This window comes from Filobasidium floriforme (genome assembly GCF_021052385.1).
Source record: "Filobasidium floriforme strain CBS 6241 chromosome Unknown HD553scaffold_2, whole genome shotgun sequence".
Lineage (NCBI taxonomy): Eukaryota > Fungi > Basidiomycota > Tremellomycetes > Filobasidiales > Filobasidiaceae > Filobasidium > Filobasidium floriforme.
The window spans coordinates 972,874-991,139 of record NW_025763623.1 but is presented as its reverse complement, the minus strand read 5'-3'; the positions used below and the strand labels follow the sequence as shown (position 1 = coordinate 991,139).

General features: G+C 53.0%; 5 protein-coding genes across 5 annotated transcripts; 3 read left to right on the top strand and 2 right to left on the bottom strand.

The window, feature by feature from the left end:
• Positions 1-74: 74 nt before the first annotated feature.
• Positions 75-1,908, bottom strand: HD553DRAFT_321778 (uncharacterized protein; the record flags this gene model as incomplete). The annotated part of the gene is made up of 6 exons (XM_046181247.1): positions 75-305; positions 376-644; positions 745-958; positions 1,079-1,380; positions 1,450-1,857; positions 1,893-1,908. The coding sequence occupies 6 exons, from the start codon at positions 1,906-1,908 to the stop codon at positions 75-77; spliced, it is 1,440 nt and encodes a 479-aa protein (XP_046039733.1).
• Positions 1,909-2,344: 436 nt separating this feature from the next.
• HD553DRAFT_339015 (uncharacterized protein) lies at positions 2,345-6,168 on the top strand (the record flags this gene model as incomplete). Its single annotated transcript, XM_046182395.1, has 4 exons — positions 2,345-2,497; positions 2,586-2,780; positions 2,854-4,873; positions 4,943-6,168. 4 exons carry the CDS (start codon positions 2,345-2,347, stop codon positions 6,166-6,168), a joined length of 3,594 nt encoding a protein of 1,197 aa, XP_046039732.1.
• A 1,135-nt stretch (positions 6,169-7,303) lies between these two features.
• HD553DRAFT_339014 (uncharacterized protein) lies at positions 7,304-9,795 on the top strand (the record flags this gene model as incomplete). The annotated part of the gene is made up of 6 exons (XM_046182394.1): positions 7,304-7,354; positions 7,414-8,156; positions 8,237-8,687; positions 8,770-8,798; positions 8,857-9,137; positions 9,206-9,795. 6 exons carry the CDS (start codon positions 7,304-7,306, stop codon positions 9,793-9,795), a joined length of 2,145 nt encoding a protein of 714 aa, XP_046039731.1.
• Positions 9,796-9,991: 196 nt separating this feature from the next.
• On the bottom strand, positions 9,992-11,847 carry HD553DRAFT_360597 (uncharacterized protein; the record flags this gene model as incomplete). Its single annotated transcript, XM_046183958.1, has 6 exons — positions 9,992-10,405; positions 10,481-10,573; positions 10,645-10,698; positions 10,771-11,018; positions 11,084-11,592; positions 11,660-11,847. Coding segments are annotated over 6 exons (1,506 nt in total), but the record flags the coding sequence as incomplete, so codon positions are not given.
• Positions 11,848-12,127: 280 nt separating this feature from the next.
• HD553DRAFT_100627 (glycosyl hydrolase) lies at positions 12,128-14,636 on the top strand. Its single transcript, XM_046176366.1, has 8 exons — positions 12,128-12,659; positions 12,724-12,746; positions 12,817-12,924; positions 13,002-13,647; positions 13,712-14,058; positions 14,131-14,166; positions 14,239-14,289; positions 14,357-14,636. The coding sequence occupies exons 1-8, from the start codon at positions 12,374-12,376 to the stop codon at positions 14,618-14,620; spliced, it is 1,761 nt and encodes a 586-aa protein (XP_046039729.1). The 5' UTR covers positions 12,128-12,373; the 3' UTR covers positions 14,621-14,636.
• Positions 14,637-18,266: the final 3,630 nt, after the last annotated feature.

The window sequence follows — 18,266 nt, the reverse complement described above, 5'->3', positions numbered from 1 at the left end:
TATATAAGGTATATTGACCGATTCAACCGTACAGACCGCGCCACCGCGAACAGTTCCCGATGGTGAACGTCAAATCATTCGCCAGCGTCGTCCCGGAGCTTGTCCAGTAATTCAACACGCTCGGCGAGAAGAGCTGCGTCATCCTGTGAGCCATCAAAACCTGGGAGTCCGGCAAACTTCTTGGGGAAGTTCTCATACGCCAGCAGTTCCAATACCCTCTTGTACTCTGCAAAGAGGGCTGGCGTCTCACTGAGCTTCTCAAGTCGAAACGTCTGTTGAGCGTACGCTGAAGCAACCCTGTCGAACTGAATCCCAGGAGAGGAGTGAAGGATATCAGGACGGGTTCGGTAGACCATGATGTCTGGACATGCTTACGTCGGGCTGCGTCATCTTCGACACCTTAACCCAATTGGTATCGAGTGGGACGCCTTTCCACCTTACGTCGTTCTGCCATGCGATTAAATGCAATCGACTCCAAGGAACGGTCGGCAAGTCCACTCCGCATGTGGCTAAGATGCATGCCTTGATATGAGTGGCGATTGTCTCCCGTCTCGAGGCGATCTTCATGGACTGGAAGTGTTCTTGATGAAGGGCATCCCGTTGGTGTATTTGACCTGCAGTGAGAGCTTGTGAGGTCTCCGATGCTGTATCACACAGCAAACGAAGGTCAGCTTGAGCTCGGAAGCTATGCGCGAATAAGCAGGAGCATGACGCGAACAGTAAGTTTGCGCGTTCTCGACTGACTGTGATGAATGCGTTGTTCGACTAGGGTGACCATGAGCTTATTGAGATGGTGTTGTACGGCCTCCGGCGTAATCCCGATTCTCCAAAGCTTTTGAATGGTGCGCTCTAGCCAGATGTTCTGTATCATCATCTGTGGCCTGAAAGAGTGGTTTGCAACCAGCGGAACCATCAAGAGACAGGTGCCGATATTGTAGATATCGTGCAGGTGTCGAAGCTAGATGAACGGGAGGGCATAGGAGTGTCAATGTAAGCCAGTGATGGTAAAGGGAAAAGGGACTGGGAGAGACACTGGTAAAGGGACCGGGACAGAGAGGAGAGTAATCAATGAACGTACGGTAGAGCATGTTGCGTCCCAGATTTGCTGAGCCTTATTACGTTGTAAAATGATTTGTTGTTCGTCGTTAAGTGCCTTATTATGTGTGGGCTGACTTGGTTTGGCAGCCGCCGTTGCCTTTAGTTGTTCCATAGCGCTCTTGATCTCCTGTGGTGTCCACCGGCCCTGTTCGCGGTTGATCTTCGCCTTGCGGTTAACGTGCGCGATGCGATCTTTAGCAGAAGCAGGAGGGGGTGCTAAAGGAGGGAGAGCGGCAGCGTCGGGGGAGGGTGCAGTCGATCCGAGTGACGAGAGCTTAGGGTCTGGAACAGAAGAACGAATCGTTAACGTATGTCGTGAGGTACCGTAACGTTAGAGAAGGGAGGTCTCACATTCCTCCTGCCAAGTGAGGCTAACCCAGGCGTTCCACTCGCTCTGAGTTCGCGATCGCTTTTGCTTTTTCTGATGAAGCGATAAGATGGAGAACATGCATTGCTCCGGCGTGAACTCCATCTCCGCAGCTACTCGAGTAGCTAATTCACGCAGACCCTCTGACATCATCTCCAGCATTTGCATGTACCGGATTTTGCTGAGCTTGTTTAAGCCAGCTTTGCGTACGTCGAATGTCTCCTCGGCGTCCTCATCCAAGGCGGGGAGATTATCATCGTGTAACTCTTCATGCGAGGTCCACATGTCATTCAATGTAACCCCTTCATGGGATGAGAGGTCTAGGCCTGGGAATTCCATAGTGTGGTTCGCTGTGAGTGTAGTATGGTAGCGGAAAGCAGCAGAAACCCAACCTACCAGGAGGCCAGGAGAAATAAATGTAGCTAACTGCAATCCAAAATCATAACAAATCGAATGACGAAACCTCGATATTTGCCAAATGAAAGCGCAAACGTCACGCGCGAGCGCGCGAACAACAAACAAAAACAAGAAGTGTGCCCGCGAACGCGAGCAAGAACAAGGATACCAAAGGAGGTCAGCTAAAATCGTTGCACCAACAGGGCTGTTTCTTTGTCTTGTGAAGGCGTAACAATAGGTCATTGATAGAACGAACGTATATGTTTCAACATACTGCTGATCTAGGAACAAAGCAGTTCGTCTTGTGGTACGCAGCGCAGCAAGTATATATGTCGAAGGCCAGTCCACGTAGATGGGTTTGAGGGACCTATGTTGAACGCTGAACTACACTGTGTTGTTCTTCATTTGTTACTACCATTTGCCTCCAAATATCCATCGTCGTTACTTTAGAATCTGTACCCAATCTTTCCATCTTTCATCAACATGTCTGCCCCTGCAAAGAACTTGAACGCCGGACTGATAGCAGCGCAGAAGGCAAGGGAGATCAAAGCCGCCCGGAATAAGAAAAGGCTTGAGAATCTCAAGAATATCAACCGAAAGAGGCCGGCGCCGAGTGAAGAGAGAGAGGAAGAGCAGGTGAGGAATCATTACATCGCCTGCAATTCACGGTCACGATATCAGTCTTGGTCAAGCATCTGAGCTGATATGATCACGCGTATTTCAGGCCGCCAAAAAACCGCGAACGAGCAAGAGTCCTTCTCTTAGTAGTATTAGTGACTCTGCCCCTCTTGCCGATCTTCTCCCGCCTACTCGAGAAGGGTTGACGACCGGTTTAGGGAGTGAAGAGGGATCGAGGAATAGGCCGTTGAAGTTGAGGTTTACGCGACCGGTGATTGAAGGGAAAGCAGATGTTCAAGGCGTGAGTTTGCATTTCGAGAGATATACTATCCGCGGGTGGGATCAGAATCTAAATCGTATGGTGGTGTCCGTAGCCAGAAAAGAAAACGACTCAGGATGACCGTGAGGAGAGTATCCCCCCGGTTTCGAACGATCCTCGCGTTTTCAAAAAGATGGTGAAGAACAGCGAGGTCGGGGACAACGATGTGAAGGTCCACGGTTGGATGCGACAAGGGTCAGCAGATCCCCTACCCCTGCCTTCAACCCCCAACCCACATCAAGGCCCTCCCTCCGACTTATCGGACGACATAGCACTCGGGGAAGACCTCAACGGCGTCTCCAAGTCTTCGAATGCGGAAAAGAGCAAGACTTTGCTGCCTGCGGACGATGGCGGGGTTGCGATCGCCAAGGACAAAGGTGAAGGTTTGGTGGCCGCGAACGATGACACCGCGAACGATGGCAGGGATACGGTCGCGGCCAAAGACTTGCCGTTGGCGGAGAAGAAGGACGACGTCCCGCCCGCAGAGAAGAAGGACGAGGTGCCGCCCGCGAACAAGGATGTGGTCATGCGAGATGGGACTACTCAAGCTGTGCCTCCTGTACGGCGTTTTCTTCAAGTCTTTCCGAGCGACATTGCGGTACGACCGGTCCAGACGGGATACAAGGAACGACGTGTGTCACGTCGAGCTGGGGCACAAGCGCTGCCTTCGAATTGGGAGCCCGTCAAGGTCAACAAGGACTCCGAGCCCGTACCGATGGGCCAGTACGCCATGGACGTGGCCGAAAAGAAGATGCAGGGGAGGAAGCGGGGTCGCAGTATCGAGCCGCAACAAATCGCGACGACTCAAATGCCGCGAACGCGCCATGTTCCCTGGGGCGACGATCCAAGCAAAGTGCTTGGAGGACATCGATGGGTACTCCGCGAGTTGACCCAAAAGCCTATCTTCAAGTCGGGACCGATGTCGTGGTCAGAACCCTTCCCAACAGCGAGGTTGAGAGCTCGGGAGGCTTTGCCTGCTGCCCTCCTTCGCGTGTGGCAGGCGCTCTCGATCGGTTGTGAATCGGCGGAGGCTTGGGGAGAAGTGGAACGGGATCTCGCCGAACTACTGGAAGAAGGGTTCGACGCCGACGAATGGCAAAAGGTCGGAGCCATTGCTTGTAGTGGGGGCTCGCGAGGGACGCGAACATGTGCGTTCCATCAAATGGTATGGGATTGCGGCGTGCGGGAGGCTTTCCAGGGTGAGATGAAGGCCCCTCCAGTGAGCAGGTTTGTGGAGTTCGCCTTCCACGTCCTGGTCAAAGGATGTGAGCAGCGCGAGGGGGATGAATGGTGGGGAGGAATGTCATCGCTGGACCTGATGAATATCCTCCGAGGAGCAGGCTTGGACGACGAAGACGATGAAGAGCTGCAGAATACGGTGTCAACGGTACTTGAGCGTCTGAAAGGCATCGAGAGACGAGAGATCTCGGCAAGACGAGATCGACAGCGAGAGAGGATCCAGGGCGACATTTCCCCCGCGACCGGGAACAGGGATGACGGGGATGCCGAAGCTCGCGAACGGAAGGAACTGGGAATCATGGTCCGGGCTGTCGGTTGGCGACGTATGGTTTTCATGGGAGAAAACTGGATGGAAGGAGCGTCTGTGGCTATGATCGCAACGATCGCGGGCGTGATTCTTGAAGTGTTTGTCTCCCGTGACGACTGGCGATCGGACTCTTCGCTGATGGGGGAACTCGAGTTCTTGCGGGAACTGATCGGACCGGCGGCGTTTTCGACTCGGGAGTGGATACCCATCCTCCAACTGCTGCGTCGAACAAGTCTGATGACTGTTCAGACTGCTTTGAGAAAGTTGCGGGACTGTGTCTTACTGCCGGAGGCTCGTTCGCGGTGGAAGGACCTCGTTCAGAGTGCGGCGGAGATGTGGGCGTCTGAGCCTGGGGTTCAGCCAGAAATCATCCCCGTTGTGAACCTCGAGTGGTTGGGAACGCCTCTTGGTCATGCCAGCGATGTGTTGCGGGAGCTCTCCGAAGGTGTCGTACTGTACATGCCTCGGTCGGTCAAGGAGCAACTCGTACGCGAACGTTTGGGGTCTTTCAGTAGGCCCGTTTGGTCTGGTAAGTAAAAGCGTCTTCGATAACTTCCATGATTAACAGATTACTGACTTACGAATACACATCTTATAGGGTTCTTTGCCGACATGGACCTACTCGAGCGACAAATGATCACTCGTCAAACATGGGAAAGGCGATTTACGTTGCGTAGGAATTTCGCTCTTTCGTGGTTGAACGAGTGGACCAAGCCCGGGACGGACAAGATGTTGCGAATGCGTGGGTTGATCTTCGGTCTTCATCTCGATCTACCCGGTGGAGCAGCATTGGTACCGCGGAATGTGCCATTTGCCTATTCGCGGCCCGCAGGTTTCACCGAGAGGAGTCTAAGCGAAGAGCGTGCTGTTCGCGAGGTAGTAGATCTTTTCGAGATACCCGACCCGGCAGTGGATGTTGCGGACATGGATCTCGATATTGGGGATGGTCCTGGGCCTGACGCGGACGCTGCTACAGGAGAAGACGCCGGGGACGACGGGAATACCGGACGAGGGGGAGAAGGGACTGACGAGTCCAACAACAACAACAACGGAGGAGGAGCTGACGAGCCCCCCGAGAAGAACGTGGACGAGGAGGTCGCTGCGAAGTCCAAATCAAGGACTCCCGGATCGAAGGAGAGCAGCCCGGCAAAACCCCGTACGAGCAAGAACAGTGCGGGCGTGCTTTCGGCCGGGTTGCCCAAGGATAGGGAAGAGTCCGATGACTCTGACTACGCCGACTCTGAAAAAGGCGATAACGGCGACTCGGGCGATTCTGACGATGCGGACGCCTGGGAAGAAGGCGGATCCTGCGTGAAGAAGCTTGGGGACAAGAAGACCGCGGGAAGGCCAGGAGCGGGAGTCGCTTGGACTCACCAGATCGGGCCGGCTCAAGACGTCAATTTCTTCGTCAAGTCGAACGACCAATACCGCTCGTCCAGCAAGAGCAAGGTCGCGCTGGAGTGGGGCCAGGACGACGATTGGGTAGACCCAACCTTGATCTTGCCTTCAAAAGCGAGTGATAAGAAGTCCTGTGCCACGAAGAAACAGGCCTCGGACGCCCGGTCGAAGAAAGCGGGAGATATTCGCGACGCCATTCACGACAAGTTGATCGACGCAGCAAGGACAACCGGTACCGTCGGTCTCTACATGCAGGTGTATCCGGGTAGGATGGGTGTAGAGATGGCGATAACGCCAAACCTTGATCCCCAAGAAGCGGAGTGGAAGCGTTTGGCTTACGAGTTCTTCGACTACACGAGTGAGATTTCGGCCGACTGGGCTAGGAGGATCCGGGAGAAGGAAGAGGGGTTCAACGACGAAGAGTAAGGGAGATCGAGAGTATTGATACGGAGTATTATAATGCGTTTGAATTGTTTAAAGAGGTCCTGTATCGTGTAGCTTGATGTCCAATATGCCGAAATTATGCATGTATGATTCTCTCTCGAATGGCACAGTCAAAATATTGCAGCACAAGGGATGACTGGGCTGACTTGAAAACATGGTAAAGGATACTCGCGAACGGCGAACACTAAGTGTTCGCGGGGGACCAGGACGTTCGCGGTCGCCGGAATTGTTCGCGGGGACATGTTCGCCTTACAACAAGATGGTGTCTAGGAGAGTTGTACTGATTGGATAAGGGAGGTTGATCATGTGAACTGACATGGGTGTGGAAAGACCATGATTCTGTTAGTATATGTGATTGATGAGAACGAGAGGAGGTCAGGCTAAGAGACTATGATATTGGCAACTGGCGACTTGATCATTGAGAGAGAGAGAGAGAGAGAGAGAGGGAGCAAGTCGAATGTGATATAAGGTTAATAAGCTAGTAATTACTTACTAAACAAAGTAATGAGTTAGTAAGGTACTAATCACTTACTCAATTGATTAATACTATACACTAGACGGCTAATTATCAATTAGTAATGCGTGTGATGTGATGTGTGACCGAGTTAAGAACAGAGTACCTTCTGCTCGATCGCTCAAACATTCGCTCAAACATTCGCGCGAACGGGCGTGGGCGCGTCTCTTAGCTTAGTAAGGCAGAGAAAAATTGTGAACCCGAGCGATTGTCAATCTTTCACGCGCGCCAGGGATAGGTGCAAAGCACACCCCACCCACGCCCTCGGTGTATGTCCACGCCATCCATGAGATCACGAGGTCGCTCGCTCATCTTTTGAACACAGAGGCAAGACACGGGGGAGTCAAGAGGTCGAACAGTATTGCCAAGCAAATCGACTAGCCTGTGCGGATAACCCCGGATGAGAGAGATGCAAGATGCCGGACCCGGGAGGGGTGACGATGTGGGGTCCACACCGGTGTCGATGCAAGACGCGCTCCCTCACTGGAGCTCTACCCCAGCTTTCGAGTTCAAGAACCCCCTTATTATGCAACGAGACTCGCTGAGAGTCGACCTCGCCATCTACGTATCGACCCGTCGAGCGTTGAATCAAAGCTTAGAACCATGTCTAGCGAGGAACGAAACGGAAGCATGAACATGGCAGGACCGTCAAAGGTACGATGTCCACCCGATCATGAGGTCGTGATCGAGACTGATAGATTGACTCTCATCAGGGAGACAAGAGGAAACGACGAAGATGCCTGATTGCTTGCGAGAACTGTCAACTCAGGAAGAGTCGCTGCGATCTCTTGAGCGAGACAGGCTGTCATCGTTGCAGCGTGCTCGACATGCCATGCTCGCTGGCGCAATCTCGGGAAGGATATTTGGACAGTCGAAGCCTGGACGACGATGGAGTGGAAGGTCGACATACAGGGTTAGACATTCCAGTCCCCATAAATACAACCCAGAAAACGACCTCGAAAGAGCCAGAGTGGGCCACCGTCGATACGGGTCGGGAGGCCAAAAGGAGGCGGCTACGGGTATCTGAGCCCGCGGAACACGCCAAACCTTCAGGTTCAGGCCGTAGACCAGACGCAGGAAATTCGGGTGAAGATGTACGGGAGTTACTACTCGGTCTGCAAGAGTCGATGATGGCTATCAAGACCCAGACGATGGACATCAAAAGCATGATGAGACAGAACAATACAGGGCAAGGAGGCTCCACACACACGTTCGGGTCTTACAGCTCGAGATCGCCTCCGTCTCTCACGGACATGGATTACGGACCGGAAGCCTATGTATCGCCGAATTCCGCTGCAGAGATTGCTACACGGCAAGACGCGATGTATGGACCGGCCTATCTCAGGAGCCCGTTGGCACAGGTCTTTCGGGTCGTCCAGCCATGCCGCGCTGGGTTCGTAGACCCGGTGCACATCGGACTGGTTACCGAGAGCGAATTTCAAGCGGCCTATCGAACGTCAGTTTCCTCAAGGCTCTATTAACTGACTCGAATATTCCTGTGCTGATCATTCTCATCTACCGCTACAACTTCGTTAGGTTTAAGCAGGCTTTCGTACACACGTTGCCCTCGCTTCGGGTTTACCCAGGTCAGGACGATTCGGTCCCGACCCACCCATTCCTTCGGTGTGCGATCATCTACTATGTGACCCGTCTCCCTAGACCGTCGAACCTGTTCGATCGTGCAACCTGCGCCTCGGTGGACAGGCTCGTGGATCGATCATGGCTCGCTATCAACGCGCCTAGTCCCGAGATTGACACGATCGAAGCCCTCTTGATCATCGCCAGTGCTCCCTCCAAACCTGTTCTTAATGGTCACGTTGGTGCCGGCGAGTTGGAACTAAATGGGGACAGAGGCATGTCGATGACGGCCTATCATTTAGCCCTGCGATTGGGTCTGAACGATGATGTCCGGAGAGTTTCCAACAATATGGGAACGGCTGAAAATAATCAATCGGATTACTGGCCAGCGATTAATCGATTATGTTTGGTAAGGTCTCAGGTCTGATCGGCAAGCAGATTCAAGGTGAATGTTGGCTAATTCCGCATATGACCCCCTGTCGGCATTCCAGTGGTTTAGCGTCGTTCACCAACACGCTTGGTAAGTCTGGATTCCAGAATCTCGGTAGTGATGCCTTGGCCAATGAAATTCCCATTAGGACAACAATGCAGTCTGGCGCCGGATCGACGCTCGAACACGTCTATCTCGACGATGTTGTCACACCTCTAAACTTTCGGCAACACCATAACATATGGTATAAGCACCTTGTAGCAGAATCCCGTCTACTCCGCTTGGTCCGCCCAATTTCGCAGCTACTAGATGCGCTGAGACAGTCTTCTACCACATGGGACGACGGCACTGTCGCCCGTCTGGAACACTTGTTTGCCGAGCTGAGGGTCGACTTGGGGACTTGGCGAGACATGTGGTTGGAATCAGGTTGTGAGATTCATCTTTGACCGAACTGTTGCCTGCGACACGTCGGCTCATGATATTCATCTTTTCGACAGCGCCCGCCCTCGATCATCTCCGATTAATGTCGCATATATTGCCACTGGCGCTCGCGGTCAAGACAAACCTTGAATTCGATCTTGCAATGCATCCACCCGTACAGTCGGACCAAGCCTTTCAATATATCCGACGGATCGCAGGCATGATGGCTCAGAAGTCTTGCGATCTTGTGCGGGAAATAGCCACATCGTCGGTAGACTTCTCCCGCCAACCAGGGCACTGCCTGACATTCGCGCTCTTCGCAATCGCCACCGTTCTTCAGATGCACGCAGGTTCATCAGACTTGCCAGTCGGCCTCGTGCAGGATCTGAACAAAGCGGTCGCGACAATCTCCGAAGCGACACCGCAAGTCATCTCGACGTTGAAGGGTCTCAAGCACCCTCTGCCGAATTGCCGAATCTGGGTAGATTCGCTACGGCTACCTGGACCGGCTCATCACGATCGAATGATACATGCAGCAACGCTGCAGAGTGCGGAAAACCTCTCGTCCGATATATTCGCCGACGTGTCCTTGATGCTGGGCATGGACTGGGCCGGCTTGATGAACAACTATCAGTTCAACGAACCGTCGGGCTCTCTGGATATATAGCAGCAAAGACCATCAACAAGAGCTTCAAGTCCCATTATCATCATACATAACATTGACGAATTTGCAATCGCTTCTAATCCATATGCGAAAACGATCCTCGAAGTCAGAAACCTTTTCAAGAAGAATTGCAATAGTTGCACCTTTTCTGAGGCGCCACAATAAAGGTAAACGCTCACGTCGAGATCTTCTCGTCCGTAAGATACAAGATCCAGTCATTATCGATATCCCCTCCGCTTGGCGCCTGGAACGAGGTCACAGGCTCTCCGCCAACCTCGACCTCACGAACGGCTAGCACCTTGCTACCGATCCGAGGATCGACCCACCAAGCTCGATACCTTGAGCTTCCGGGCAAGGCCTTGCGCACGTCGACGTCGACCAATCCGCCGAGCGGCAAGTGGACCATAGCCCAGCCCAGCCCCGACATGCCGCTGACGAGTCCCATCCCAGATTCGGCAGACGCCTCTGCAACTTCGTGTCGATCGGACGTAATGAACGAGTTGTTCGGTACGCGGCTGTGATAGTTGGGTAGGGAGAGGATGATCTTTTGCATGATTCCTGCAAAGAAGGCGCCGGGCAAATCAAGTTCGAGGTGCCACGGAGCCGTTGGGGGCTGTCGAGACAAAGGCAGAGACGATTAGCGCGCCGAGAACAAGTCCGATCGTACAAAGCCGTCGCGACTGACCACGTCGTGAGGCGGGTTGTGAATGGGGAACTTTGGGTCCCACATACGCCAGATTGAGTTGCATCCGTAGGTGTAACCGCATGTTCCGTTGAAGATCTGCCAGGCCGGCCGAGCGAAATACGGTGAGCGAGTTCCATAATCGGTCTGCCATGAAGCCCAGAACTTACGGCTTGATAGCCACCGTTTCGGATATCTGCCGCTCCCCAAATCGGTCGAGTCGGCTGTTGAGGTTGGAAAAGCACAATATCAGAAACAGTATCCATCAGCCTGAAGGTCGCTCTGGTTGGACTCACATCGAACGAATGGTGAGTACTCTCGTAATGAGGCTCCAAATCAATGACCGGCCTCAACTTTCCCCCTTTGACCTTTTCCGCGTTCTTATACATCGTCCTGACCGGCAAATAACAGCTCGTCGAGAACCAATTCGGGACGGAGTGAGGAAAGTCTGTGTGGCCGGTTTGTACGCAATCTAGCGTGAGCCAGTCGGCGTCGGGGAACTGAGCACTAGCCATCGAGGGGGCGGGGGCTTTGGGTAGCCAGCCTGCAAGTCGCAAAGGACGATCAGCAATCGGGATATCATGTATGCCGTCGCGAGAACGCGCTCACCTTGAGTGGAATGGAATGTAAAGAACGTTTCGTATCCTCGGGCCTTGTCACAAACCTCCTTGCTCAACTTGGAAATCGCCCTCTTCTCTCCTTCCACAATACCCTCTCTCATAGCATCAAATACCGGCTTATAGTCGATAACCTCCAAGTCGTTGACGTCCTTCTTTTCGTCCAGATAGGCCACCGTCTTGGGGTTCCAATACCGATTAGTATCCCCGCCCAGAACCCACGGATGAAAGGGATACCTTTCGCCCAAAAACTCTCCGTACGACCTCGAGTTCCTCTCGTCGAAAACCACGGGCCCTCCTTGAAGGCCTCCCGTGATATACCTCCCCCAGGTGGGCACGAGGGTCAACGAGATCCCCATCTTGGCGGCGACGGGGATCAGGCGGTCGACGAATGAGAAGTAGGCGTCGTTGGGGTGATAGATGTCAACGATCGGTTCGCCGTTGAGACCGGTTTGAAGCGGAAAGGGCAGGTGTCCGTCTCGGTTGGGGACCGTCAGGCCACTACAACGGGTGACAAACAAGTGAGTTAGCCGAATGCGCGGACCTGGTCCATCGGATATGAGCTCACTCCTGCTCCGCGATGAGCACGATCATGACGCTATTAAACCCCTTGCTGGCCCGATTTTTTAGGTAATGTTCGGCCTGCTCCATATCCAACTTGTGTGCCAGTTCCCATGCCGTATCATTGAGCAAGAAGAACGGCTCTTCGGCAGTGGTGAAGCGGCAGAGATGTCGACCCGAGCTGTGGGCGGCCAGGGCAACCGACAGAGAGGCAGCGGCTTGCGACATGATACTGGGGGTTGTCAGAATTGGAATGAATCGACTCGGACCTTGTCGTATTACCAAAATCCAGTTTGGATCCTGCAAGTCGAGTATAAGTGTTCGTTTCCGTTTGTTCGACGAGTTTCGTACAAGCAGCAACAATCCTTGCTCAACAGCCGCACCCCGTCTGACTGGCGACCCGCATAAGCGGCAGCCGTTCGAGACTGGTCCAATGGCGGGAAACGACGAAGATGGATGATTTTCGGTGGAACGAGGCTCTCAAATCGAGATGATCGTATCTTTACACCGACCCCGTGTGGCGTCCGCCCCCGTCGGGGGAAGATTTGCTTCCGCGCGTTTCGGGGAAGCGCACAAGGTCGTCGAAGGATATACTACTACTACTTACTCTACATCAAAAGACCTCGAGATGTGACTTCCTTACTCTGTACGTACATGTCTTTATCTCCAAAAACATCGTCATTCCAGCTTTGGTATCACAAGACCCTACTCAACCGGAAAAATGGGAATCATCACCAACCCTATCCTCCCCGGTTTCAACCCGGACCCCAGTATCACTTACGTGCCCAACGTCGGCTACATTATCTGCACGTCTTCCTTTGAATTTTGGCCTGCCCTGCCCATCTACCATTCGAACGATCTCGTATCCTGGAAGCTCGTGGGACACGCGCTGAGCCGGCGCGACCAAGGTATCGACCTGCGAAACTCTGAAAACAGTTCAGGTTTATGGGCTCCGACGATTCGCTATCACAAGGGACGTGTCTATGTGGCCTGCACATCGATCAACCGTGAGTGATTTGCCATGCTCTTCGTAGGGAGTTCCTGATCATTGGATCTTCGATGCATTTGTAGGCTTCCAGCCTCCGTATGCAATGGTGAATGGAACGTCGAGCACGATCAAAAAACACGCCCAATCGCTCATTCCTGACAACTACCTTTCCGCAGGGCGAGGTTTACATGTCTCGTAGCTTCTACGTTTGGACTGAGAATATCCTTGAAGAGAAAGCTTGGAGTTCAGCAGTCTTTGTCGACGAACCTGGCATTGACCCAGATGTAAGTCCCAGTCAATCGATTCCGACGTCACTCAGCATCACGTCCTGATGACTCTCTCTTTCTTCCGCCTTCGTCAGCTGTTTATCGATGACAACGACCGAGTCTACTTGACCACGAGTCGACGGATCCGGCACGCCGACACGAAGCTCCCTTTCGACATTGGTCTTTACATCGCCGAGATTGACCTGAAGACCGGTCGCTCAATCTCGCCTAGCATTCTGATCCGCTGCTCCGACCCCAAGAAAGAACGCTCAGGTACCGTCGAAGGCAGCCATATCCACAAGCACGATGGCAAGTATTACCTTTTCGCAGCCGAAGGAGGTACCGAAACTGGTCATTGCGCCACCATCTCCCGGTCCGACCACGTGTTCGGGCCTTATGAACAGCCTCCTCCCGATGTGAACCCGATCGTCCACAACGAAAGTAAACACCCGGACGTCCAGGCTGTCGGCCATATGGACATCATTCCCGTTCTTGAGAGCGACATCTGGCTTGCAGTCTTTCTCGGCGTGCGACCGACCCGTCCGTCTGGCGACGAACGACCCGAATGGAGCACGACGGGGCATCTGGGCAGGGAAACCTTCGCTGCCGGGATGGTATGGACCGAGTCGGGCTGGCCTCAGGTCAACCATGGAAAGTCGATAGAGCTAAGGAGCGAGTACCAGGGAGTCCCATCGGCTGTCCGCGAGACCACTAGTTGGCAGGATACTTTCCAGGGCTCTGGTGAGCATCTGATCGTATCGGAAATGATAGACGCCGTTGAATCAAATGATGCTACCTCTTGCAGAACTGGGGCGGGATTGGTACACGATCCGGACCCCATTGAGACCTTTCTGGAGCGTGGATCCCGCAACTGGATTATCCATATATGGCAATGTCCACCGCCTAGATGGTTACCAGGAAAGCCCCGCTTGTCTCTTGATCCGCCAGAAGGACAGGCTGGTCGATTTTACCGCCGATATGAGTCGATTTGTCGATATCGAGCACGTAGGCCAGGAAGCCGGTGTCGCGTTGTACATGGCCAAGTCCAGCCACGCTAGTCTGGCAATCAGGTTGGTTCGGGACTCCAGGGGACAATCGGTCAGGCAACTCGTTTTCAGAAAGCCTGACGGGTCTGATGGCGATACCAAAAAGGTCAGTGTCGGCAGGCTTGAACAGCCCAGCCCAATTACTTGATATTGACAGAGCTGTGGCGTTGTTCTCTAGCTGCTGCAAGGTTTCGACGCGATCAGCGCCTCGGACGTGAGTGATACCTTGTTCGTGGCTGTTCAGAAGGATCCGGACTGATCTTCGTCCTGCTTCTGTCTGACACAGGCGGTCATGAGAGCAAAGATCGGAGAGGTCGCCGACTTTCGTCCCTTTGAGGTGAGGCGCCTGTCTCCATAAATTCCCTTTCGAGTCGAATCGATGCTTATCTGGCATTGAACGATAGGAAACCGTCGTCGATCTGGGGCCTGAGATCGCGGTTTCGGAGCATATCCGTTTCGTCATCAGGGCTCGTGATTCTGCTTATGAGTTCGGATACTGCAAGCCCGACCAGGACCAGTTCACGGTCGTGGGAGAATTGCCCATCGAAAAGCTGAACCCGCTGTTCACTGGAGCACATCTGGGTGTGTTCGCCCAAGGGGACGACGGCAGACCGGTCATCGGCGCGGCTGTTTTCAAGAGGGTAGGATATCGCGTGGTTGTCGATTGAGTGGGACATGTGCTTGTTTTTCTTTTGTAAAAGCAGTCTTGACCCAAAGTATTTTCGAAACTAAATACACGGTCGGCAATATATCCACCTGAGCATCATTGCTGACGTGAGCCATGTGATTTCGAAATGACTCGTAGTCCTCTTTGAGCTCGGGCAGAGCATGAGAACAGGGAGACATCTAGGCCATCTTCATACGTACGAGCAAACTGATGTTCAAAAAGAGGGCTGGAACCCGAGGTAGGTCTGAGTGTTTAGTTACCAAGTAGTGTTTCACCTTGTTCGCCTCTCGCGCGAAAAGAGGCGCAATGATTCGACGAGATGCTAATCGCTTTCCGCCGGATAATCATACTCATTCCCCGGCGCTGCAATCCGATGTAGCTTTTGCGATCCCAGGTGACCCATATTATTCCTTTGTGAGGTGGTTGCAAGCGGGACCTCCGTTGCTGTGGAGCCAATCCAGCTTATGGAGTTTGCCTTGCGTCGTGCAGCAGGGCCGTTGCGAATGTCGAATCCTATTGTTCTCCCGCACGTCTATTGTTCTCCCAGAACAATAGACCGCATGGAACAATAAAGCACATCCACTCTTCGCACCTTTCCTTTTGTTCTCGCTTAGCAATCTGCGACTCGCTTAGCAATCTGCGACCACTGTCGCAAGTTGCGACCACAACCGCAAGTTGCGACCGCAAACCGCAACTTGCGACCGCAAACCGCAGACCGCAAACCGCAAACCGCAGCACCTTGCCACCTACCAGAATAATATATATAGCAGACCATTCTGGTCTGATTTCATGATCCCCTCTTGTATATTTTATCCTCATGCAAACTATACAACGGTGATCAACTCGATATCCAACAGATTAAGAGTCGGCTGCTCTACCAACGGAGCTCAACGGGCCATTACCTTAGTTTACATCAACCAACCCTCTTCAACATCGACTTAGTTTCATCATGGCCGACAGTCTCGACCTCGATACTCTCAAGGTTACCAAGCGTACCTACCTTGAGGGTCCCGACAATTACGCGGAATGGTCCCGCTCGATTCAAAACACTTTGATCGATAAGGATCTGGACGACATTGTTGATGGAACTATTCCTCGACCTAATACCCTACCTATCACTACCTTGGCTGCCACCGCCGGCACGGACAACGCTCCAACCACTACCACTACTACGGTCACTACTCCAGCTACAGCCGAGGAACTTGCGAAATGGATCAAGAAAGACAAGAAGGCCTTCGGAATCATCGACGGAAGCCTCAGTCAGCTTGTCCATCACAACCTCCCGTCTCACCTCTCAACCTGGCACGCTCTGGTCCAAAGGGACTCCGCTCACACCGATGAGTACAGAGCGACGCTTCCTTCTGCTTCTGAAAGATTACTTAAACATCTTCAGGAAACCTACTCGGCAGCAAGGGGATCCAGGCGGGCTGAACTTCTCGCGATCATCTGGCGATCCCAACTCGCGGAAGGAGAAGATCCGACTGTCCATACCGGAAAGCTCAAGTCGGCTTACTCCGCTATCACCGTCTCTGGCCGATCCCAGATGAACGACAAGGACTTTGCCTTTGCCATCCTCATGTCCCTTCCTTCCTCCTACGAAACCCTCGTTCAGACCTATTATCTCAAGGAGGACTTTCACTCGCAGGACGTCATCGACGCCGTCCGAGCCGAGTACAGGAGGAGGATTGTTCAGGAAGAAGGAATTGAGACTACGGCTCTCATCGCTGCCCGTCAACAAGCACGGAACAACAACAACAACATCGGCGGCACCGGAAACAAGAAGAAGTTCATTCCTCGATCTCCCTTTGACGAGAATGCCTTCTGCGAGTTCCATCAGAAGAATGGACACTCAACAGCAAACTGTTTCACCAAGCCCGCCAACTTCAGTACCGGCAACAACGCCAACAGGTACACAAACAACAGTGCCAACATCGCAGCACTCGTAAGCAACAGGAGTCAACATCATGGCATCAACGCCGGCTCTGCTTTCATGGCAAGCATCACCATCGATCACAATGCCCTTCTGGCCCACTCGTCTGCACTCGACATTGTCGTAGACTCTGGAGCTACTCATCACATGGTCCATGACAGGAACCTACTCACTGGAATCAAACAACTACCGATCCAGGCAAACATCACCATAGGCAACGGCGCCAACATCACCGCCAGAGAATGCGGTCAACTCAAATTACCTAACATCACACTACACGATGTTCTTCACGTACCCGAACTGGGACGGAACCTTCTGAGTGTTGGTGCCGCACAGAGCACCGACGGACACTCTTGGACCTTTGCAAAAGACAAAGCAATCCTCAACACTATTGAAGATGGACCCAGCAAGCCGGTCATCACTGCAACACGACAAGATGGTTTGTTTGTCCTTGATCCGGCAAGCACTCCTATCCGACACAAGGCCGCACTCATCACGGCCACCAATACCGTCACAGAGGACAACATCCTCTACCACTGGCACCGCAGACTTGGTCATCTCAACGTTCGCTCGGTGGTTCAACTTGGCAAGGAAGGAAGACTTGACAAGACTGTGGATTGGGGCAAAGCTGGAAAAGACATCTACGGCTTCCAATGCTCAGCCTGCATACAGGGAAAAGGATCTCGTCTCCCCGCTCCTGCTTCCAACATCCGAGCCACCAAACCACTCCAGTCTATCCACGTCGATCTCTGGGGACCAGCTCGAACCCCTTCCATCGGAGGATCCCTCTACTTCCTTACCTGTTATGACGATCACACTCGGAAGGTCAACCTCAGCTTTCTCAAGAAGAAGTCTGAGACCCGGCAGGCATTGATCGACTATATCAACCTAGTTGAGAATCAATTGGACTGCACCGTCAAGACCATCCGATCGGATCAAGGAGGAGAATTCGAGTCACATGCTCTTCGTGACTACCTCAAAGCAAAGGGCATTGAGCATCACTTCGTTCCAACTGCCGCTCATGCTCAGAACGGTAGAGTTGAAAGGGCGCACCTTACCATTCTCAATCAGGTAAGGACGCTCCTGATTGATAGCGGACTCGATGACAAGTTCTGGGCCGAAGCGGCAAACTACGCCATCTACACCAGGAACCGGGCTCCCACAGGATCTGACAAACATATCCCGGAGGATCTCTGGAGGCAACGTGAAGTCAACTCCCGGCACCTTCAACCCTTTGGCTGTCAGCTCTGGTTCCGTGACCACAACAACACCAACAAACTTCACCCTCGCTACAAAGAAGGGCAACTACTCTCTTACGTTGAGGGGACCGACAACTACAGGATCTGGGATCTCCACACCGAAAAGGTCATCATCTCTCGTGATGTGGTCTTTGGTAAACAACCAAAGAATTCCACCAACACCAAATCACTGGAAACCAAAATCCAGTCCACTCAGGTCGACATCGACATAGTCCCTGAATCAACATCAGACTCAGACTCTGAAACTGAAGAGGAACAATCGGCTGAAGACAACACCGATACTCTCAACCTGCCTGATCAGCCTGGCGATGACACGACCATCCCAAGTGATCAGGCTACACAGGCTACACAGGCCAAACACAAGTCATCCGGCATTTGGAGCAAAGGATGGGACATAGCACCGGTACCGGAACTGGAAAACCCAGTCTTACCTGATGGCTCCCGACGAGTTCGCAAAC